The sequence below is a fragment of the Eretmochelys imbricata genome, chromosome 2, assembly GCF_965152235.1.
Source record: "Eretmochelys imbricata isolate rEreImb1 chromosome 2, rEreImb1.hap1, whole genome shotgun sequence".
NCBI classification, from domain to species: Eukaryota; Metazoa; Chordata; order Testudines; family Cheloniidae; genus Eretmochelys; species Eretmochelys imbricata.
In genome coordinates, this window is record NC_135573.1 from 18,466,568 (window position 1) to 18,488,731 (window position 22,164).

A 22,164-nucleotide genomic window follows, 5' to 3' on the forward strand; every position below is an offset into this window, starting at 1 on the left:
CACCATTCTACATTTGTAAGTTCAACTTTCATGATAAAGAGATTGCACTACAGTACTTGTATTAGGTAAATTGAAAAATACCTTGTTTTTCACAGTGCAAGTATTTGTAATTAAATATGAAATGAGCACTGTACACTTTATATTGACTTCAATTACAACACAGAATTGATTTGAAAATTTAGAAAACATCCAAAATATTTAAATAAATGGTATTCTATTATTGTTTAGAAGGGAGATTAATCATGATTAATTTTTTTTAAAATAGCTTGACAGCCCTAATTTAAATCTACTCCTACCTCCCTTTTCATCTAGTGAAAGCTGTACGTGGCCATCCACAGAAGTGCTAACCACTAGAAACTCACATCCTAGTTCTTTCTATTACTTCCCCCACAAGTAGAAGTGAGCTTGCTTCTTGAGTTTAGAGCCCTTTACATAGAAGCTCCTTGAAGTTCACAGTGACTTGCTGGAGTGTTCTAAAGTAGTTGAGGCTCCTGAAGCTGTGGCCACCTGTCAAGCCTACTTACATAGATGCAAGTGGTAGTTTGAAGCGGTCCTTAAGACCTGTTCAAATTGCCTTTGTCTCCACAGCTGGAGGGTGGAGACATTTTTCTAGGAGCTTAAAATGAAGGAGGAGGTACCAAGCTGTGCTTCTCTTAAATGATTTCTTTATTAAACTGGATGCAGGCCTCTGAGATGAAGAGGCTTTTAATGTTCAGATAATGTTACTGGCTCTGAACCAGCCATAAAACAGAATCATCCCAATTCTGGGTAAACCAAAACAAAAGTCCATCTCAAATTAACCTTATTACATGAAAGGTACCTTTCAATTAAATTGGCTTTAAACAAAAAAAAGACCCATTTCACTTGATAAGCAGAGCTTTCTGCACCTGTTTTCTAGTGACACCTGCAGGCTTCTTTTCCACAGATTTGATGACTCCAACCGCAACAGTCTGCTTCAAGTCCCGAGCTGCAAAGCGACCTGAAATGAAGTTAAATATTCTAGTTGCCTTTCAAACAAAGGAGAAGGTGCTACTGCTTATATTCATGTAGTCACCTTGTACTTCCTTCAGCCTCATCTGTCATCTTAGAATTAGACTTAAGCTCTTTGGGGCACAGACCATCTTTGTTCTGTGTTTGTACATCATTAACTCAATGGGGGTCTGGTCCATGACTGGACTCAAGTGTTACAATTCAAGCTGTTCAGACTGCTAAGCTACCCTTAGTGCAGTAACAGTCTGTTTATTTAAGTTGCTTAGCTGAAGTCTGCAGTTTACAGTCAGCTTCTTCCCTGCCCAATCCATCAAACTACACAAGATCATGATAAACAGACAATGGAAATGGAAGCTCCTAGGGTTTAGCTAAGGTGACTCATCACATCTCATGTATGTGATTAGTAGCAAATAGGTAGAGCTGACTTGACTTCAAAACACTTGCCTAAAGGGGGATAGTCAAAAAACCTCTCCACACACAGAGGCTTCTTAGGTACAAGCCTGACAGTAGCAGAGTCTCCGGACTTCAGCACGGAGGGATTGTCCTCCAGCTTCTCCCCAGATCGACGGTCAATCTTCTCAAAGAGCTCAGCAAACTGGCAGGTGATATGAGCAGTGTGACAGTCTACCACTGGTGAGTAGCCAGCCTTGATAAAGCCAGCGTGATTCAAGATGATCACCTAGGACAAAAGGAGGAACTAAGGATCTGTGCTTTAGGAGTTCCCCAACCCTCTTGTCATTTTAAATGACTAGACCAGTGGTTCCCAAACTTTAACAACCTGTGAACCCCTTTCACTAAAATGTCCAGTCTTGCAAACCCCCTCCTAAAACTGAATATTTCCAGGGATTTTCTCCTTTACCTGAGTATAAATTCTAAAAGCAGTGATCTTGGAAATATAAAATTTGTTTTATGACATGCTTATTACACATTATCATTTATCATTACAGTATTTATTACATGATGAAAATGGCAATGCTCTTCCAAGATCTCACTTTCATAGCTTGTATCACTTTGAATAAGCCTGTTATAAGAGAAGGCTCCTATGTTTCATCAAGGAGTATCAGATGTGAAACAGCATGACGATATTTAAGAAGCCAACTCGAAGAGTTCCTCCTACCCAAGCATTCAGGTCTTGAGCAGTCTAGGCAAACAACGCACAAAGCTTAAACTTATAATAATTTAAAAATACTAGCTGCCTATTTAATTTTAAAACCAGCAAAAATATCCACCACCCTTTCCATTTCTTATAAGGAGTCTTGAAGTTTAAGTCTCCTCAGTGTGATAGATATGCTTGCTTTGATCTGCTTAGCTCTTGGAAGTCCAGGGGCTCAATGCAGTTGGCCCCGTGCTGTCCGGGGTCTGTAGGGACAACTCTGTCCGCCATTAGGGATGTTTTTCCTGAGAACCCCCGTAACATTTCACAAACCCCCAGGGGTTCCCAAACCCCAGTTTGGGAACCACTGGCATAGACATTTATGGAGAGCAGCGCCTCCAAATTTGGGCAGCAGATACGGCTGGAAGCTGCCTAAGCGAACAGACCCCAGCATTGGTGAGGAGTGTCTGTAGCAATTACTGTATTCTGCAGAGTCCAGTCTGACCCCCACACCTATTCCAAACCTCCCAGTGGTGCTACCAGAGGTCACACCCCTCAGGAATTGTGGCCTCCCTGCTGCACAGACATGAAGGGCCAGCACCCTATGAACCATGTAAGCCCTATAGAGGCAAGTCTCTGCACCTGAGCAGTGAAGTGGGCTGCTGCTGCCGGAGGGTCACTCCTGGAGTTGCCAGCTACATGGCCCCGTCTCAGGTTCTTGACTGAGATGTTCTTTATGTTGAAGCCCACATTGTAACCAGGAAAAGCCACCTGCAGCAGCTCATGGTGCATTTCAATGGTTCTGACCTCTGCTGAGAGGTTTGCAGGGGCAAAGGAGATGTTCATGCCGGGCTTGAGGATGCCTGTCTCTATCTTCCCCACTGGTACAGTGCCAATTCCTGGGAGGAGACAGGGGAAGAGTAAGTCAGAGCTGACTGTGGAAAGCCCATAACCGGCACAGCAAGCAGACCAGTTAATCTGAGGTAAGGTGGGTGTCCTGGCCGGGATGGTGGAGGAGGGAGAGTCTCCTCAGAAGTGTTTCCTTCATGAAGTTGAGCCTTCACTAATCAAGGCCAGAAATAGCAAAGAGACCAGTACCCAGGCTGCTTAACACTGTAACTGCTATACACACTTCCTGAGTCTCAGGCATTACAAGGAGCAAGTTCCTGAGAGACTCATCTACACAGAAAGTCATTAAGTTGGGGGTGATTTGGGCCCTTCCCACAGAGGAACAGTCAATCACCTCAGAAACCCCATGCAGAACCCAGCTGTAGATCAGCATGTCCCAGGGTCCCATTCCTGCCTGGACTGGCCTCCGATCTTGTAGTCGTCCTGCAGAGGCACCCTCAGCGGTTTGTTACTGGGCCTCACGGGAGGCAGGAGAGAATCCAGCGCTTCCAGAAGCGTCTGTCCCTTCCCGAAGCCTTCCTTCCGTTTGACCTTCCAGCCTTTGAACCACGGCATCTGCAGGGGGTAGAGGGAAGCCAGGGAGATGCTTGGCAGCCTTTGGATACAGGAAACGCAGCCTGGGGCTGGGACCCAAGGTCTGGCGTTAGCCCCCGTTGGAGGGCCGTTCCCCTTGGACTCACGCTGAAGGGTGCCCATAGGCCTGTCCCTCCCAGCTATAGCTGCAGCATTCAGCGCTTCACCTTGCCACCCCAGCTCCAGCTGCATGGCACCTTGGGCTCTGCCTTCTGGGCCAATCGCCTCCCCACCCACTGGGCATGGCCGAGGGCCCCGAGCCCTGCTGGAGCGGAGCAGCCCCTCCACGGAACTGAGCGCCACGTGGGTCCCTCCCACCAGCAGCTGCCCTCAGCTCCCGCTCCCCATCCCCGGGTCTCCCGCACCTGGGGCTGGGCAGGGTGACGTTCTCGCCGGCCCAGCCGGACACCGGCAGGCAGGGCACCGCGGCCGGGCTGTAGCCGATCCTGCCCAGGCAGAGGCTAACGCCCCGCACCACCTCCTCGAAGAGCCGCTGGCTGGAGGGCGGCTCCGTCAGGTCCATCTTGTTGACGCAGAGCAGCAGCTGCTTGAGGCCCAGGGTGTAGGCCAGCAGGGCGTGCTCGCGGGTCTGCCCCTGCCGGCACACGCCGGCCTCGAACTCCCCGGGCGCGGCCGAGAGCATCAGCACCGCGGCGTCCGCCTGGGGCAGAGACGGGCCGGGTGAGGGTGGGGGGCCGCTCCGTGCGCCCGGCGGGGCTGCAACCGCCCCCAGCCCCGTGTAACACTGGCCCCAGCTCAGCCCGGGGCAGGATCGGGGCCGCTCCCTGCGCCCACGGCGCTGCACACCCCACCCCCCACACACACACACACCCTGCAACACCGGCCTGGGGCAGGATCGGGGCCGCAACCCCCCGCCCTCGGGGCCGCAACCCCCAGCAACACCGGCCCGGGGCCGCTCCCCGCGCCCTCGGGGCCGCACCGCCACCCCGGGCGAGGAAGGGGCCCCGCTACCTGGAGGTGCCGGTCAGCATGTTCTTGATGAAGTCGCGGTGGCCCGGCGCGTCGATGATGGTGACGGAGAAGCGGTGCGTGTGGAGCTTCCACAGCGAGAGGTCGATGGTGATGCCCCGCTCCCGCTCCCGCTCCGGCGCCGCCCGCGGCCTGTCCAGCGCCCAGGCGAACTTGAAGGAGCCTTTCCCCACCTGCGGGGCGGAGCGGCGCTCAGGGCGCCCGGGGAAGGGCGACCCCGCCGTGGGGACGGAAGGGGGCGAGCGTACCTGGCTAGCCGCTGCCTCCAGCTTCTCCAGCAGCCGGGGCTCCAGCCCCCCGCACTGGTAGATGAGGTGGCCGGTGGTGGTGGATTTACCCGAGTCCACATGGCCGATGATCACGATGTTCATGCGGCTCCGGCTCCCGCTCCCCTATCCTGCCGGGGTGGCTAAAGGCGCTTCCGCTGCCGGCTCCGCCTTTATCGGGCGCGCTGATGGGCCAGGCCGCTCTCCTCAGGGACTGGGCCGCATTTCAGACCCCTCTGAAGCCCTGTGTTGTGCTGGGCCCCTGCCCGGAGAGCAGCTTCCCCCCAGGGCGCAAGTCTCACGTCCCCGTGTTGGGCCAGCGCTCCAGAGTCACCATGTACACAGAAAGTTACTGAAAAGAGAAAACCAGCCCCAACCCTGCCAAGATGTCCCCAGGTCATCGCTGCCCCTGCCTTTGTTCCCAAAGAGAATAACTGGGTCTTCTTCTCACAGGCAACTTCACTGGGGACTTTTCCCAGTTCTCTCTCTCCCTATGAGGAGCCATTAATAAAACTAGGACTTTTCAGCCTGGAAAAGAGGCGACTAAGGGGGATATGATAGAGGTCTATAAAATCATGAGTGGTATAGAGAAGGTAAATAAGGAAGTGTTATTTACTCCTTCTCATAATACAAGAACAAGGGGCTGCCAAATGAAATTAATAGGTAGCAGGTTTAAAACAAACACAATAAAGTATTTTTTCACTCAGTGCACTGTCAACCTCTGGAACTCCTTGCCAGAGGGTGTTGTGAAGGCCAGTACTATAATGGGGTTCAAAAGGGAGCTAGATAGATTCATGGAAGATAGGTTCATCAATGGCTATTAGCCAGAATGGGCAGGGATGGTGTCCCTGGCCTCTGTTTCCCAGAAGCTGGGATTGGGTGACAGGGCATGGATCACTTGATAACCTGTCTGTTCATTCACTTTGAGGCATCTGCCATTGGCCACTGTCAGAGGACAGGATACTGGGCTTGATGGACCTTTGGTCTGACCTAATATGGCCGTTCTTATTAGATGTCATCATTATAATTAACTAAAAGAAATTGAGTCTTCCAAAGCCCACCGGTCGTCAGTATAGGCAGCCAGTAATTGATTTTCAGTCAGAAGAGGCTAGAATTTCATGGAAAGACAGACTGCTCCTTGGGTATTTGCTAGAGTACTCTCTTCGCTGTAACCATTTTAAGGCATCGCCTTGTGTTCTTTCTGGTGTTAAAGTGACATTATAATTTTGTCCCAACATTTATATTTTTTAAAAATCATGGAGCCCAGTTCCCAGGATATTTTTACTCTTTTAATAAAGATGGTGTGTCACTGGATCTCAAACAGTCCCTTGCAGTGTTTGCAACCAATCACAGATGCATTGTGCGAATGCATAGACCTACACGATGAACACGGTGTCAGTGGGCCCTTGTGTGGGGATATGGGTCTGTCGGCATGGAACTGATTGCAGGATCAGGGCCTAAAGAACAACAGACTCCCCTATTCTCATATTCCAAGTTGGAGACAATGAAAGTTCAATATGAAATAAAGAGCATAGGTGTTGGGAAGTGGACTACATTGGAAAAAATTTTGTAATGTTAAAGCTCTAATATGAGTAAGGGGTTTCTTAAAATGTCATTTTAACATGACAATGTCTTTCTTACACATTTTACGTGCAATCTACTGCTAATAATATTTATATAGATTGCCAGCTCTTTGGGGCAGGGATCCTCTGTTTGTTCTGTGTTGTACAGCACCTAGCACAAGGGGATCCTGGTCCATGATTAGGGCTCCTGTTTGCTTCCGTAACGCAAATGATATCAAAGTAATATAATGGAGTAAACTAAGGAAGCATCAAGTACAGTCCATTCACCTTAGTCTCTTTAATTTTCATAGTCAAGGTACTGATACTGCAAGCTGCTCATGCAGCAAGATGGTCCAGTGGTTAGGGCACTGTTCTAGAACTTGGAAGACAGGTTCAATTCCCTTTAGTGTGACAGTGAACAAGATTCTCAAAGCTATTTATGTCCTTAACTGGCATTGCAATCAATGAGAGTGAAGTACCTTTGCAGATCTAGGCTTTAGCTTCTCTGCCTCGGGTCCCATCTGTAAAATTGGAATAATAGTTCTTCCTTAATTCACAGAGGAGTTGTGAGGATAAGTCCATTAATGATTATGAGCTCAGATACTATGGTGAAAGGGGCCATAAAGGAATGATACACAGGCAGTTTGCAAGAGTGGGCTGAGTGTGGGAAAGTATTTACTATGAACGTTAGCCTCTGATGCTGTGATTGAATCGACATGGGCTGACACTGGCAACTACAGAGCCCCACTGAAGTCAGTAGAGATCTACAAGGTCTGCACCTATTGCAGGATCAGAGCCCATGTAAATTATCCTTATTATAGGCAGTAGGTAGTAACATTTATAGGTAAGGTTCCTTAACACTTTCCATTAGAAGACCCTGTTTTCAGTTGTGTAAAGCTTTGTTAAACTTTAACTGTTTAGGCTGAAATTTTCCATACCAGATATCTGCCTCAGGCTGAACTGTTTTTGGAAAGTTTCAGCAAAAATGGTCAGAGCAGATTAGGGGAAAATATGTGGCCTTATTCATGTTAAAAACAATTCCTGCATGATTTTTATAGCACCAGGTGTGTGCATGGCATTTTACAGACTTGTAAGAGGACAGTGCTGTATCTCAAAGAGTTTACAATCTAGGGATTACTTATAAGGGCTATTTTTGTTCATATACTGTTAATGCTTCTTAAAAATCTCTTTAAATGACTTGAAACCAACTCATAGTGAACATAGTGTTTCTAACCACACATTCCTGTCTCTGTGAGCCTGTTTCTCTCTCACAGGATTGGTTACGTCCTCCTGTGTCTTGTCTTACATAAAGACCTGGTTTTACTTATTAGAAATTTAATCATGTGTATACACTTACTCGTGACATCAGGGTTTGCTGGATCAAGGCCTAACATGTAAACTCTTCAGCGCAGGGACTGTTCATTAGCATATGTGTGTGCTCTGCCTAATGCAATGGAGCCCCAATCCTGATCAAGGCCTCTGAGTGTTGCTGTAGTATTATTAAGAAACTGGCATCAGTATAAGATACTGGGGTATGACGTCGCTGTTCCTGGTTGGGGGTGGGATGGGGGGAAGTGCCATGAAGTTCTTAACTACCATAGATAGACAACGTGTCCTGCAAACGCTGAACTTTAAACACAGCAGTGATCCCACTGAAGTCAATGGAAATACTCATATACCTAAAATTAAGCATGTGCATAAGTGTTTGCAGAATTGAGAAATATTTTGATGGAAGGTTGTTTCTTTGCTGTTCCCACAATGCTACGGTTTTGTGATCTTTTGTCTGCTACAATGAATTAACAAACTGGGGGGCCTAATTTTGCCACCCATACTCACAAGGAGTCATCTGTGGCTCCCATTTACATACAATATCAAGGTTGGAAGGGACCTCAGGAGGTCATCTAGTCTAAACCCCTGCTCAACGCAGGACCAATCCCCAATTTTTGCCCCAGCTCCCTAAATGGCCCCCTCAAGGAGGGAACTCACAACCCTGGGTTTAGCAGGCCAATGCTCAAACCACTGAGTTATCCCTCCCCCCAGGGAGGGGGACTATGTTTCAGGGGGACTATTTAAGGAGCAAAGTGCTGCTCCAGGAGGAAGGGTGACATGATCAAATTCTCCTGGCTTTCTAGAGCTCTGCGTGATCCTGGGTGCCTCAGCCATTGTGCTGCGGCACACATGGGGAACCGAGCTGTATAGAGCTACTCTGACTTCTGCTGCCAGAAGAGAGAGGAAAAGCCGGAGGAGCGGTCAGTATTTCTTTAATAGAAAAGCTTTCAAGAGGGTATAATAAATGAGAAGAAAAATTAAAACTTCAGGTTGCAGTTGATAGTGTCTCATTGGTGACCGCCTGTGTGCAAGCACTAACCCCTGTATGTTGGTGTGTCTAGAGCGTAATCCTTCCTTTTCAATTGTGCTTTCGCTTGTAGCATTTATTCACACCAGCGCTGCATTCTGGCTCAGTGCTGTGGCAGTAACAATCAAGCACCAGAGGAACACTTGACATTTATAGCATGAGCACTGTCAACAGCAAAACCAGCCCATTGAGTCTCTAACACAGCTCTGTAAAGCCAGCACTAAACCTCTGATTGCCTTCTGCTCTGATCCTGCAAACGCTTACACATGTGACAAATTTAATACAGGTGAGGAACTCCATTGAGTTCAACAGAGCTGCTCATGTCTCTCATGCAGCAATTGATCCCGATTCAGTAAATACTTAAGCGCATGCTTCTGTTCAGGCATGAGCTTAAGTACCATTGATTTCAGTGGGATTTAAGCACGTTTAAAGTTGAGCACAAACTTAAGTGTTTTGTTTAATAGGGATGAACTTCTTCACATGCTTAAGGGCTCTCCTAAAGTGGAGCCCATGTCCATAAAATTAGCTTTGCGCTTAAATGTCTGAAAGATTGGGTTTATTTCAACCCCATTCTGCTCACTGGGTATTCGCTGCTGCAGGCATGTCTGCATGTAGTCTGACAGGTAAGGAGAGGAGTAGCCACTGGTTGCAATCCATGCCGGGCATGGCTGTTATTTCATGTCTACACGTGTGACTTTAGTGGTCCCATTCACTAGACCCACCTTCCAGGGATGCTTAGAGGCTGATTTTCAGAGCTGCTAAACACTCCTGCCCACCTCTCCTTTGGCTTATTTCTCTTCTCCCCCGAACGTAAAACAGGAGCGATGCCATTGAAGTTAGTGGGTTTAGGCCAGTGTAAGTGAGAAGAGAATCAGGCTCATCGGCTTCGGGTGGAGCTGGGGGTGCTCATCAGCTGTGAAAATCAGACCCCCAGTGGGCGTATTCAGTCGGTGAATGAAACCAACCAGACTCTAGCTGCAGCGTTGGTTATTCTTCTGTCTGAGAAACAAGGAAAGAAAATGTCTGGACTTTACGATCGCCCTTGTGAGCGTGCTTGGAGTATCCCTACGGGTGAAATAAAGCCAGCATTAAACAAATGCTTTCTATTGCACTTCTCCTGTGAAGATCTGGGCGTGCTTTACAAATACTGAACTTCACAGCACCCTAGGGCCCCCATCCTGCAAGGTGCTCAGCGCCGGTCAACTCCCAGGGGGCGTGAGGGTGCTTCGTGCGGCCAGGAGTTGCCCAGCAGCTTGCAGGGTCAGATCCCTCGTGTCATGGGCCACCCCTGCGAGCAGTCCCCGCTTTTTGAGCTGGGGGAGGGGGGGGGATCTCTGCTTCCCTGCTGCACGTGCACGGAGCCGCTCCCGGGCGCCCCTGCAGGGGTGGTAAAGAATCCGCTGTTTCGGCCAGGCCAGGGCACTTGCGCTTTTCAAAGGTAAACAGGGTTTCCTCTTCCTCCCCCGTGAGTCTCTTCCTTTTATAGTTATTTCTCATGCTGCCGCGGCCGCTTTGCAAACCTGGGGCGGTGACGCTGACGCGGACCAACCCGGAAGCCTGCGACGGGCGCCGGCACCCGCGGTTCCTTCGCCGGCGGCAGCAGCTGCCTCTTCCCGCGGCGGCCCCGCTCCCGGCCCCAGGTACCGTGACCTCAATGTACGCGGGGCGCTCGGCTCGATTCCGGTGCCCTGCAGCGGGGGGGGGGCTGCTCTGGGCGGGGAGGGATTATGGATGGGGCTGGCATTTTGCAGGGATGGGACGGCGCTTCATCTGCCGACACAAGGTGCCAGGAGCAAAGCCGGTCTCCCCGGCCCCGGCCCCGGCCCCGGCCCGCAGGTGTGCCTTCCTAGAGCCGCCTGCGTGTGCACGTGTGTTCTCCACCCCCGTTACCGAGACGCTCCCCACACCACGATGCACGTGCACGAAGGGCTTCACCTCCCGCAAGAAACGGCCCCCGGAGAAGCCGAGCCGAGCACGATTGTTTGCTCCGGGGGGGATGCGGTGAAAGAAGCAGCGGCGGCGAGCATGTCCCTCCCTCCCTCTCTCTCTCCGCCCGCCCTCCGTTCCCCCTGCCTCTGCAATGCCCAGATGCGCTGTCCACTGTGGGTGCGCCCAGGCGTGCGTGGGGCGCCGGGCGTGTCGTGGCTTGGGATCAAAACCAGCCCGAGACGCAAGGGCTATATTTCGGCCGAGGGCCAAGACTGGGGTTTCCTCCGTAGGGGGGTGAAGATGGCCTGGGGGGTGAGTGTGGGACTCGCCGGAGGGCTATTTCCAATGCTAGGTCGATTGTGGTGGGCGAAATCACTGGTTTAATTAATCGGTGTCATTTGGGGCTGGAAAGCAACAGCTGCAGCCTTGAGGAACTGGGGCGTGGGGGTAGATCTTTGAACTCTCCTACTTCCTCATAGTGTTAGGCACCCGCCTGTCTTCAAGGGAGACTTCCTCTTTCAGCTTTAAAAAACGTTTATTTCTGGTTTGTGTGAGAGAGAAAGAGATGGGGGCGGTTCTGTTTTTACCAGTGGCATACAAACCTCTCTGCTAAGTACTCCACATACCATGATATTGGGAGGAGGGGGATACCCTGAAGGTTTTCCACCAGGAACCATCATTGCCTTAAGGAAATGTTGCTTAGCAGGAATGAGGGCTCCTGCTCCATCTCTCACTCCTAGTCCTAGAAATAAAAGGAAGTGTTCCTTTGATAGCTGGCTTCTGAGATCCAGCCCCCAGGAGGGGGAGCGGGGACAACTGGCGATGAGGGAAAGGGGTCATAGTCAACTGGCTTGAGTGCAAAGGATGCAGGCCGGGGTCTATTGTGGTGCTTGTTTTAGTTCTCTGGGTTCACACTGGGTGTGGGGTCAGGGAAGGAAGCAAGAGGTTTCGCAAATGTCAGAGTGGTGGAAATTCCTCATAGGGAAAACCCAGGACACGTTTATCCATCGCTGTTAGGTTGATGTGGGAAAGTTTTCTTTTTATGGCACTGGCGTGACGCCCCTCTCCTCTAAAAAGAGACAAACGAGCAGCCCCTGGGCTTGCCTGGTGATCTTTCTCTTACACTTGGCCCTTGAGTTCAAAATTTCTCGAACGTCTGGAAGAGTACAGAGGCTCCTGGGGTCAGGGCTCTTGGGGATTCCTGGCTTTGCCTCTTATGTGCTGTACCTGGGCAAGTCACAGTGCTTCTGTTCTCCCGCCTGCAACATGGGCTCAGACCTACCCACCGCATTGGGGTGTTCATGAAGCTTTAGTAACCCAATAATCTTCTCACCCCTTTTTTAGCAGAGGATTTCAAAGCACGTTAATTTAGCTAGGGTGGGGGACACCTGTTGAAATGTCCACGTGCTATATTTTTCATGGCAAAAGTCCCAAGTTTTCTGGGGGCAAAGGCAGGAGGTTGAGTATGATTATGACAAATGATGCGTAAAGCTAAGTAATCAAACCAGTAGATTTCCTTTTTGTTGGAGCAGTAAGGAAAGGTGCCTCCGTCGGAGCCTTTTGGAAACATGATCTCAGAAATTTAGACAGTTTGTTTGAAACTCTCAAAACTGGCGAGTGAAGAATAAGGCAAGAATGGCTTGGGAGCTTCTCAGAGGAATTGGCAGAGTTAGGGAAAGAAAGGGTTTGCATTCAATTCAATTGATTTTTGTAGAGCTTCTTTACAAAATGCTGAGCCCTTGCTGTCTGCGATCAGTGGAGATGGCAAAAGAAGCGAGTTCATAAATACGCAAATAATCAAATCTCAATCAAAAGGTTTGTTTACAATAAAGGGATTTTCTCCCTGCCCCTGGCTTTAAAATAACTATACAAATCAGTAGCCCACAATCCTTAGTTTGTTGATCAAGCAATAAAAGGTGCAAAGAATGGAAAACTCAGCCATTGGCACGAGAGTGGATTTGATGGGACTGCTCACGGCTCAGAGAAGTAAATTACAAAGAAGAGCGTGGCTGGACTTATCCACCTGCGGATCCGCGGGGCCTGATTCTCCTCTCAGTTACACCTGTTTTACACGAGCCTGTTTCCACTGAAGGCAGTGGAGTTACCCTGACTTACACCAGCTTACATGACAGAAGAATCAGACTGTAAAGGGGCTTCTGGTGGAAATAGGGCTTAAAGAGGCATAGTCTGTGGGGAAGATGTCCTAGTGGTCTAAGCATAGGATTGGGAGGCAGGACTTTGAGTTATACTTTTAACCTTGATCGTGACTCCCTCTGTGACCTTAATGTCACTTGGCTTGTCTGCCTCAGTTTCCCCACTTGTAAAATGGGATTAATTCTGTCCACCTACCTGATGGATGTGGTTGTGGAGATCAGCTAGTTAATGTTCGTAAAGTGAATTGAAAATGAAAAGTAATAAGGCTAGAACACTGGAATATTAGCATTACATAAGACATACTAGTGCTGTGTAAGTGCTAAGTACTATTCATGTTCTTCCCTTGCAAATAAAGATAATCATAGCAAATGTCAGTCCCAAGGAAACACCAGCGAGTGGATAACGTTCCTAGTTTCAATCACTGCAATTTCCAGTAACTCCCAGTTTGAAGCCCAGCATTCTTAATTGATGATTGCCAGTTTTGTCAGTTGCTAGGAGTTGCAGGCTAACATTTCCTCATGCATGCATGGGTGTGTGCATGCTCCTCGGAGGCTGTTTGTGATTATCCAAGTATCTGACTGCAGCGACTGACATGATATTGGAAGGCCAGTTTATTACAGACTGATCTGGATAGTTTTCCTTTGACTAAAAGCAGATTGTCCCCTTATGTTAGAGCAGATGCCAGGTTTGAGACCTTTGAATCTTTGTTATTGTTAATGCAAATCTTGCACCTGTTATTGGCTAACACAGCTAGAAGTTCAGCCTGAGAGCCAAAAATGTATTGGACTGGCCTGTGAGAAGAAAAGCACTTCTGCTTTTGGGGCTTTGTACTTCCCTGTCTGAGAAGGGACAGCACAATGGCTGTGAGCTGCAAGCATGACTTCTGTTTGCAAGAGCCACCTCCCTTTCTTAAGGAAGAAGTTACAGTGCGGTTCAAAAGGAATGATGGTGAAATACAGAGGAAATTAACAAAATAATTATAGCTAGTTGATTTGCCTGGTTTGTGGTTAGAACGTCATATTCTGCTGCCCAGCTTGACTAATGAATAAATGAGCTATTATCTGTAAATGGACCATTCTTTAAAGTCCCTTTAAAAAGACAAGAGGAATAGGTCTTGTGTTTGCCACTTCATCAGTTGCCTGATAGGAATAGGAAATGTCAAGGGGGATCTGCTTTCATCACAGCAAGATCGCTAAACCTGTATTATTTTGTTCCAAGAAGAAATAAATTCTGAAGAGATCTGGGATTTGATTGCCATGTTGGTTTGGACCAGATAGTCTATCTGGTCTGCTCTTTATAAGAGTGGCCAGTACCAGGTTTTATACTGGAAGGTGCAAGAAACCTTGCAGGAGGCAGTTGTGCAGTGGGAACAGTGAAATGTCTATTATGCAGATTCTCCAGTGTCAGGAGAGAAAAGTAATCGCAGCTCTGGGAGTGTATTACTCAAACAGGCATTCCAACAAGTTCGCTGGGTCCAGCAGAAACAGGATCAGGCTCACAGCCAGTAAGCACCTTTTAAAACGTTGCTGATACAGTCTAGAGTATGTGTTTCTTTCAACAAGATCTGTAGCTTACATTGCTTGGTAAGAAGAAATGTAATGGATTTTCAGTAATACAGAGAGCACAATTAATAAGGCCTAGACATGGGAAGACCTGAGAAAAAACAATTGGGCCTTACTGCTGTGCCTCTAAATATGAACAGGCCAGACAGAGATGTAAGAGGCTTAGCTAGTGCGGCCAGTGAGAAGTTTAATGCAGTTTGCAGGGTGTAGAAAAGCCGTAGTCACTCTGATGAACTATTATTTCTTCTTAGTGAAAGTTACTGTAGGATAAATGGCAGCGATGAAGTTATTTGAGGCCCAAACAAGGTATTTTTTGTGTTTTGGTTTGGGAGAGTGTAAGGGAGAATTTCTTGCTAAAGTGCATGAAACTCTGTTAGGGTCAGATCCACAGCTGGATAAGTCAGCCTAGCTCCAGTGAAAGTCTAAATGGAAATTCTTTCTTTTTATGATTGGAACTCTCTAAGGACACTGAAGAGGGGAGGGGTCTCAGTACCTTTCAGCTGCAGGGCCTAGCATTGCAGTTGGCCTGTAACAAAATACATCTCTTCCCTCACTTCACCAGAGCCGGGGGAGAGGGGGAGAGTTCATTCTGTTTGCCTACAAATATCACTAAACATCTGATTAGATCTATAGGTTGGATTATCAGTTGCTAGCTCCAGTGGCCAAGATAGGCCCCCTTTCTCCATGAGTAACCTATCACATGGAGCTAGGCCAACCAGCTGAGGATCTTTCCCACCGTGCCCTGTCACTGTGTCTCAACCCTGCCCTAGAAGGCCTAACTTTAGGCAAAGCTAATTCAGGCTCTGTGCCATATCTGTCTGATCAGCTAATGTAGGTTTCTGCATGGCACTCATCACTACAGTGTCTAAGCACAGCTCTTCACTGAGGAAGCACCAAGTGTGGTGATGGCTTCTGTAATGGAGACACAGTTCCCCTAGGAACTGAACTGAGATGACCAACTCATAGATGCCTCATTCTTTAACTCGTATGGGCACAATTCTGGGCCTTAGGACTGCTTCAGAATGCTGGAAAACTTATACTGACAATACCTATGTATTAGAAGTTGCTGGAGCAGCAATTTGGATTCAGCAACATGAGCCTTTGTACCCCAGTGGAAAAGGAGTGTCTTTGCCTTAGCGTCTTCTGTGCAAAGTGAAATCTGAAAATTACCCTGATAGTACAAACCTAACTTAAACCCCTCTAACCTGTGACTCTTTATGTGGCCTAGTATAAGCTAGTTTTGCTTTTGGTGCCGCAAGCTCTAAGGCTGTCTTTCTGGTCCATACTCTTATACTCACCCTTTATTTAAATATCAAGGTTCTCACCCTCCTAGGATCTTTCCACCCAAGAGATGCTGAAGGATCCTTGTAGGATCGGCCATGTGTTTTAATAGATCAATGTGGTTCCTGCTTCCACTGGCTCCTTTGGTTTGAAGTTTGTATTGAATTGTGCTGCATTTCTAACAACAAAAAGTACATCAAAACCCATCTTACTTGCAAAAGTACTGCAATAAATCTCTCTTTCTTATCTATTTGCATGGTGTTCATTACCATGGTACCTAATGTGCAAGCTCTCCTTTATTTTTCAAAGTTTGTTGCCTAGAAAAGGGAGGATATAAAATCTACTAGCTAGGGTAGAAAACTGAGAGTCAGGATTCCTGGGTTCTCTTCCTGGCTCTTATTGAGAGAAACTCAGTAAGAGTGAAGCTCAGCTAGACTGAGAAGAACTTGGAATTCACCTGGCTGTCAGACCATTAGACCCCAACCCTCTGTATTTAAGAAATAATATGGATGCTAGAGTTATAATGGAAACCTAACCCGCAACCTAATTTGTTGTAATACAACAAAGAATTTGTCAGCAATAATCACTGGAACCCTGGAAGCGAAGATGCACTCTGTGCCTCCAAAATACTTAGGTCAGTTGTAGTAACTGCCAAGGGGACTGTGAGATAAGTTGGAATCACTCACTGCAAAATGTGGGGACCAATATACAAACAATTCTCAGGCCGTTGTAACCAGAATACATAAAACTGCTTGCAAGACTTTTTTTTTTTTTCTAAAATTTTAGAATTTTAACGTCACCATTAGTAGGTCTAAAAATTAACCCCTTTTGTCAATGGTCCCCTCAGAAAGGTCTTTCTTTTCAGCCTCAATTCTGTGTAATTCAAACCAGGCACGCTAAATAAAGCCAGATGCAATTTTCTAAGTGCTGTTAATGGATAGTAATTCATGCACTGTTTGTGGCAATACCAAAGGTGTGTTTAAAAAGGAACACAATGAATTTCTTACCCACACTGGTCAGCAGTTACTAATATTTGTCAACCTGTTTGACCTTAGTGGGACAACTGTGTGAGAAAACTGACCACTTTCACTCTGAGTTTCTAAGCTACAAATTGTGTAAATGGGACCATGTTAGTCACTTGTGTCCCATCAACCTTGACTGTGACCCCTTAAGAAAAAAAACATTGATTTCATCGATCTATAGTGGTGATTTTCAACCTGTGATCCACAGACTATGTTGATGATTTCCAAAGGGGTCTGCACCTCCACGTTTTTTAGGAGATGAAATGAAAAAATGTTGAAAATCAGTGAGCTACAGTAAGCCTTACGGCTGCATGGCCCAGGAGCCATGAGCCAAAAAGGGGAAGGAAGTTTTTAGTGAGTGAAACACAGAGAATAATCAAGTCAGATGAACTGGAAGTCATGTCCTGAATTCGTAACATTGCCATGTCTGATGGTAAGAAATCTCAACTGAGGAACTACTGACTTGTCAAAAAAATTGACAGCAGAGCTGGACTTCCTGTTTCACTGCTCTGGAAATACAGTACACTTCCTCTTTTTTGCACTATTTATTTTAAACTGCTTTATTTGAGGGTACTAAATTATAACCTCTGGGAATGTGCAGATTATTATAGCACTGCTGGGCAGTTGCTTCCACAGTTAGTTAGTTGCTTGGCAGTAGGTTGCCTAGGACACGAAGGGATTTATAGTGTCAAGGGAGTAACCTGGAATCCAGGGAGACCTGTATCTTTGCAAAAAGTTTCAGAAGGCCTGGCAATGTCTAGATGCTCCTTTTTATATCTTTCCTCAAATCTATGCTTCTCTTAGAGGTTTCTGGATTTCCCCCCCTCCCACCGACACACACATACCTCGCTCTCCTATATATCTTTCCTTCAGCCTCCATGGCCTTGCATCGCTGTCGCATCCTTCCAGCTGAAGACTGGAGGACATTTCCTCTAGAGTCTCAGGGCTGTTCCTTATCTCCAACAGAACAATTGAAGGCCATTGCCAGACCCAAAACCTAAAGCAAAGCTCTGTTACTAGCTCCATAGGATACTTGTATTAAGAGACCTCTGGGGACAAAGATTCCTAGAATCATGTCCTCTAACATGGCACAGAGAAGCCCAAGAGCTGGACTCTAAGAACTAATAACTACCTGAAAGTCAACCAAAAAATAAACCTGATAGTTAACGTTAGCTTTGTTCAGCCATGCCATCGCAGATCCAAGCAGATCCTCCACCTCTGGGAGTTTTCCTTGTATCCCCAACCAGTCTACAGGTGTTAAGGGTCACTTGGAAATCAAGTTAAACAATATCTTAAAGCCCTTTTGAAAAGTTTGCAGAGGGCTGGCCTCTCTATCATGATGTTCACATTGATGCCCTTTCTCACATAATGAGAGAGAAGACACTCTCTAGTTCAAGTGTAGACAGTCTACCATGAATACCCAACTTAATGTTATTGTAACAGCTATTTAGGCACTGTAAAATGCTCTTCGGCCTATTCTGGCCTCCACTCTAGTCCCAGTAAGGCCATTTTGATGATATATAGAAACCGTACAGTCACTGTAACCAAGGGGGAGAATTTCTGTGGTGCAAGCGTATGCAGCCCTAGATTGCCCTCCTGGCAGCCTTTGGCATAAGGGTCATGATGGAGGTTTCTTGACCGCTACAGAAAGCCTGGCCTGCTCCATAAGCAGCCATAAACTAGAGCAGTTTCGTAGGGGCTCTAACTTATGCAGGGGGCTGCACAGGCCTCCAGCCAGCCCAGAATTCATGTGGTGCAAAGGTGGCTTGAAAGCCATCTTTTGCCCTTCCTCCCCCCAGGCTGTGCCTTCTGCACTGTGCCTCAGGGAGGTGCAGCACCAAATCCATCCCTCCATTTGCAGCCAACAGGTTGAGGAGTTCTTCTTCTGTGCACTCCTGATGATGTAGAGCCATTTTAACTCTGACTGTAATTCCATTGGAGACAATAGAGTTATGGCTAATAGATGAATCTGTAATTTATAGCACACAACTCCAGGTCAGGGCTGAAACATGATGGTAGGGAGCAGGCCGTGTCCTTTGCCAGCATATACCGGAGGGGGGGTGTTAGTTTTCAGACTATGGGTCTGGAACCTTTCACCAGCATGACGTTAAAAAGTAAACCACGGCACCAAGCTTGTTTCCTCAAACCTTCTGCCCCCATTCAGTTTTGTTCGTGGCAAAAGCTGCCGTTTTGTGTTTGCAGATGACTCCTAAGGCAGCTCGCTGCCTCTAACGGTCTGGCCGTGTCCCGAAAATATGATCTGCTGCCATTAGTAGGTTCATCTGGCACTCTGCTTTTGTTGAGGCCTCAAGAAATATTTACTGTAAAGAGCCACGTTCTCTCTTTAATATGCTCCATGTATCACAAATATCCACAGGCACTTGCCAAAGACAATTTATCAAATTAGAACATTAGTAGGATTCCCTCTGAATGAACAAGCTATTCAAATATCTATTTAAGGATTGGAACCAAGAATCTTTGCTATGGTTGCTGGTTTGAAATTAATTTCTGTTAGAAGGGGGTTTCAAATACCATGAAAACTTCGGTCTGAAGAAGGGAAGGAGACCGCCCCCTGAGAATTTTGGGGGAGGGTTAGTTCAGGTCCACCTCCAGTTTTTCTGTTTATGTGATTAGTGTTTACCAGATAAATTTGTGTGTGTATAAAATATAAATCATAGTACATCTAAAATATTTATTTGTATTGCAGTGGCTCTTAGGAGCCCCAGTCATGGACCAGGTCCCTATTGTGCTAGGAGCTGTACAAGCATATAACAAAAAGATGGGCCTTATATCTAATCTACTTGATGTGCTGTATTACCAGACCTAGCCACCCACAGTAGTTTGCGCTCTTTGTTTATATTCTGACTGAAAATGCTTTTTTGTCGTTGACTGCTAGTATGTGGGTCTTACTACTGGACTCTTCTGCTCTCGTGCAACCAATATAACATCAGCACGATTTCTCTCCATAGACTCTCATGGTAGCTCAGCCAGTTCTAGGGGACAAGGGAGGAGAATCGGGATGCTTGAAAGGGAAGAACTTGCTCAGGTGAACACATTGAATATAATGGACTTGTTTCTGCAGACCCGTCACATACTGTGGGCCTGATTCTGCAATCCTTCTATATCCTTGGACCTCAGTGGGAGTTTTGAATTCACAAGGAGTGCAGGATTCAGCCCAGTGTTCTCTATTTTGTCCAGAGCTGCTGGAGAGAGTGCTCTGTTAAAGGTAGCAAAGAGGAATTTTAGTTTGCTCCATGGATTTTTGTGTAGCGTGTTGCCTAGTGGACTTTGTGGCGTTTCTAGGTTCTCATTTTCTTAGGGATTAACTGCCTCTAGATCATTTGCATAGTGCACAGGCTCTTGGGTCCTCCCCTTCCACTTATCTCTAGCAGGCATGATCCTATGTGCACAATGTAAGGAAAGTCAATGTCTGAGTTAATGCAACTTCCTCTTACATTTCTAAGCAATGCAAATCCTCCTTATGTATTTCCGTGCGGGAAGGGAAGAGCCTTCTTTGCAACATTAATGCTAGAGAGGACCTTTTGAAGTGGCTTTGTCTCTAGAACAGGAGTGGGCAAACTTTTTGGCCCGAGGGCCACATCGGGGTTGTGAAACTGTATGGAGGGCTGAGTAGGGAAGACTGTGCCTCCCCAAACAGCCTGGCCCCTGCCCCCATCCCCTCCCACTTCCCGCCCCCTGACTGCCCCCCTCAGAATCTCCAACGCATCCAACCCTCCTGCTCCTTGTCCCCTGACCGCCCCCTGGCACCCCACTTGTCCCCTATCCAACTCCCCCTGTCCCCTGACTGCCCCGACCCCTATCCACACCCCCACCCCCTGACAGGACCCCCAGGACTCCCATGCCTATCCAACCCCCCCCCCTCCCGACCCCCTATCCAACGCCCCCTGCTCTATGTCCCCCCTGACCGCCTGGGACCCCAACCCCTATCCAGCCCCCCCGTTCCCTGTCTCAGGCTCAAAACACATAATAATATGTTCCAGATAAAATGGAGAACTCTAAAATATTGACCAACTACTTCTATAAAGTCACTTTAGCCTCCTGAGCAAACAGATTAGAAAATGTATCTAATCTGTATCTTAAACATTCATCACCCATCTTCTCTCCTATCCAGTTGACCTTTAAAAGGCTTAATAAAATGTATCTGTACTTGGTTCACAAAACTGAACTCTTTTCAAAAAGCGAAAATAGTTGAGCGAGAGTTTGTATCCCTTGTGAGTTTAAATTACTTGATCAATCTGCCATTAATACTAAGGGTGTTTTGAAGGACAAATTCCCCTACCACCATGTAACTTTACCCCAAAGTCTGACGTTTCACTTGCATCTGTATGCATTACAATAGATGATAATCCATTGGAATAGCTAGCTGTGTACATACTGGTACCAAAAGTGAGTAACCAAGTGATCCTGTTACAGCAAACCTTTCCTTTCTCATCTCTCTCTCTCTCTCTCCACCCTAGACTGTAAGTTCTTTGTTGCTGTTACTTATATTAATGCCTCAAGGCCCCAAAAGAGATAGGGGTCCTACTTTGCTATGCATTCTCTAAACACATAGGGGGAGTAACCTCTGTGCTGGAGAGCTTACAATGTAAATAGATGAAGGGTGGGTGGAGAAACAGAAGCAGAGAGGTGAAATGATTTGCCCAAGGTCACACAGCAAGCCAGTGGGAAAGGCAGGAATAGAATCCAGTTTTCCTGACACCCAGGCCAGCACTGTATCTGCTGGACCACAATGCCAAAGACAATTTGTCTTTAGCAAATCTTACAGATCCTGGAGAGGCTAGCCTCAGGAAGGGAGTTACTTCTCACAAGGAGGAGAAATGAGCAGTGTCAAAGTGGGATCTTCTTCTCTAACTTCCAATCTTCTAGAGATACTTGAATGACTTTCTGCTCATAAATGCTTGCATGATAGTTCAAAAAGCCTTTGACATCGGTGCTGGAATTAGGAGTGTGGCTTCACCCCCTGGCATGAAGTGGTTTCCATTATAGACAGGGTTTACAGTTTGGTTCAATGGCTCTCCGCACCCTCACTACACAAATTGTTCCAGCACTCCTGGCCTATGACATTTTTTTAAGATGGCAACATCTGTGGCTGGATATTTTTCTGATATTCTTGAAAAGGCTATTTCACATCTCACTACAAGTACAGTGTAAATTATTAAAAAGTAAGAATTCCTACCTCCAACCCCCACAAAATATTATGATTCATTTGCAGCACTGAACACAATTTTTATAACAAAGTTCTAAGGTTTATGTTTTTAGACTGGTGGAATTAAATGTAAATTGTTGAATCACTATCTGAAAGTAAATCTGAAGAGAATTCAAATGACAAACAATCATAGTTTTAAGAACTCTTTCCACATCTGTATTGTATAAGTGTACCTAAGCCCATTGTACTCAGAACTGACCCGCTCAGTAAGAGTTGAATCATGCAAGGTACTTACCATGCTCAACTCACC

General features: G+C 47.0%; 2 protein-coding genes across 3 annotated transcripts in view; one reads left to right on the top strand and one right to left on the bottom strand.

Annotated features, from left to right (window-relative positions):
• Positions 1 to 679: 679 nt before the first annotated feature.
• LOC144260888 (elongation factor 1-alpha-like) lies at positions 680 to 5,569 on the bottom strand. Its single transcript, XM_077809793.1, has 7 exons — positions 4,804 to 5,569; positions 4,542 to 4,728; positions 3,932 to 4,231; positions 3,397 to 3,549; positions 2,726 to 2,982; positions 1,435 to 1,669; positions 680 to 979 (listed from the first exon to the last, which is right to left on the bottom strand). The coding sequence occupies exons 1-7, from the start codon at positions 4,924 to 4,926 to the stop codon at positions 861 to 863; spliced, it is 1,374 nt and encodes a 457-aa protein (XP_077665919.1). The 5' UTR covers positions 4,927 to 5,569; the 3' UTR covers positions 680 to 860.
• A 4,691-nt stretch (positions 5,570 to 10,260) lies between these two features.
• The window catches only part of CYRIB (CYFIP related Rac1 interactor B), a 151,912-nt gene continuing 140,008 nt past the window's right edge, over positions 10,261 to 22,164 (top strand). Inside the window, exon 1 of one of the 2 annotated variants that reach the window (XM_077809796.1) lies at positions 10,261 to 10,379. The gene's annotated coding sequence lies outside the window, so the exon portion shown is untranslated. The remainder of the gene's footprint in view (positions 10,380 to 22,164) is intronic. The other variant, XM_077809794.1, reaches the window with a different exon arrangement.

Excerpts from the sequence above, each read along its gene's own strand:
- LOC144260888 (XM_077809793.1), bottom strand. The coding sequence starts at position 4,926 with ATGAACATCGTGATCATCGGCCATGTGGACTCGGGTAAATCCACCACC. Across the intron at positions 1,670-2,725 it reads CAGCCCACTTCACTGCTCAG|GTGATCATCTTGAATCACGC; the intron begins GTGCAGAGACTT and ends CTTTTGTCCTAG. Across the intron at positions 980-1,434 it reads TTTTGACTATCCCCCTTTAG|GTCGCTTTGCAGCTCGGGAC; the intron begins GCAAGTGTTTTG and ends ACTTCATTTCAG.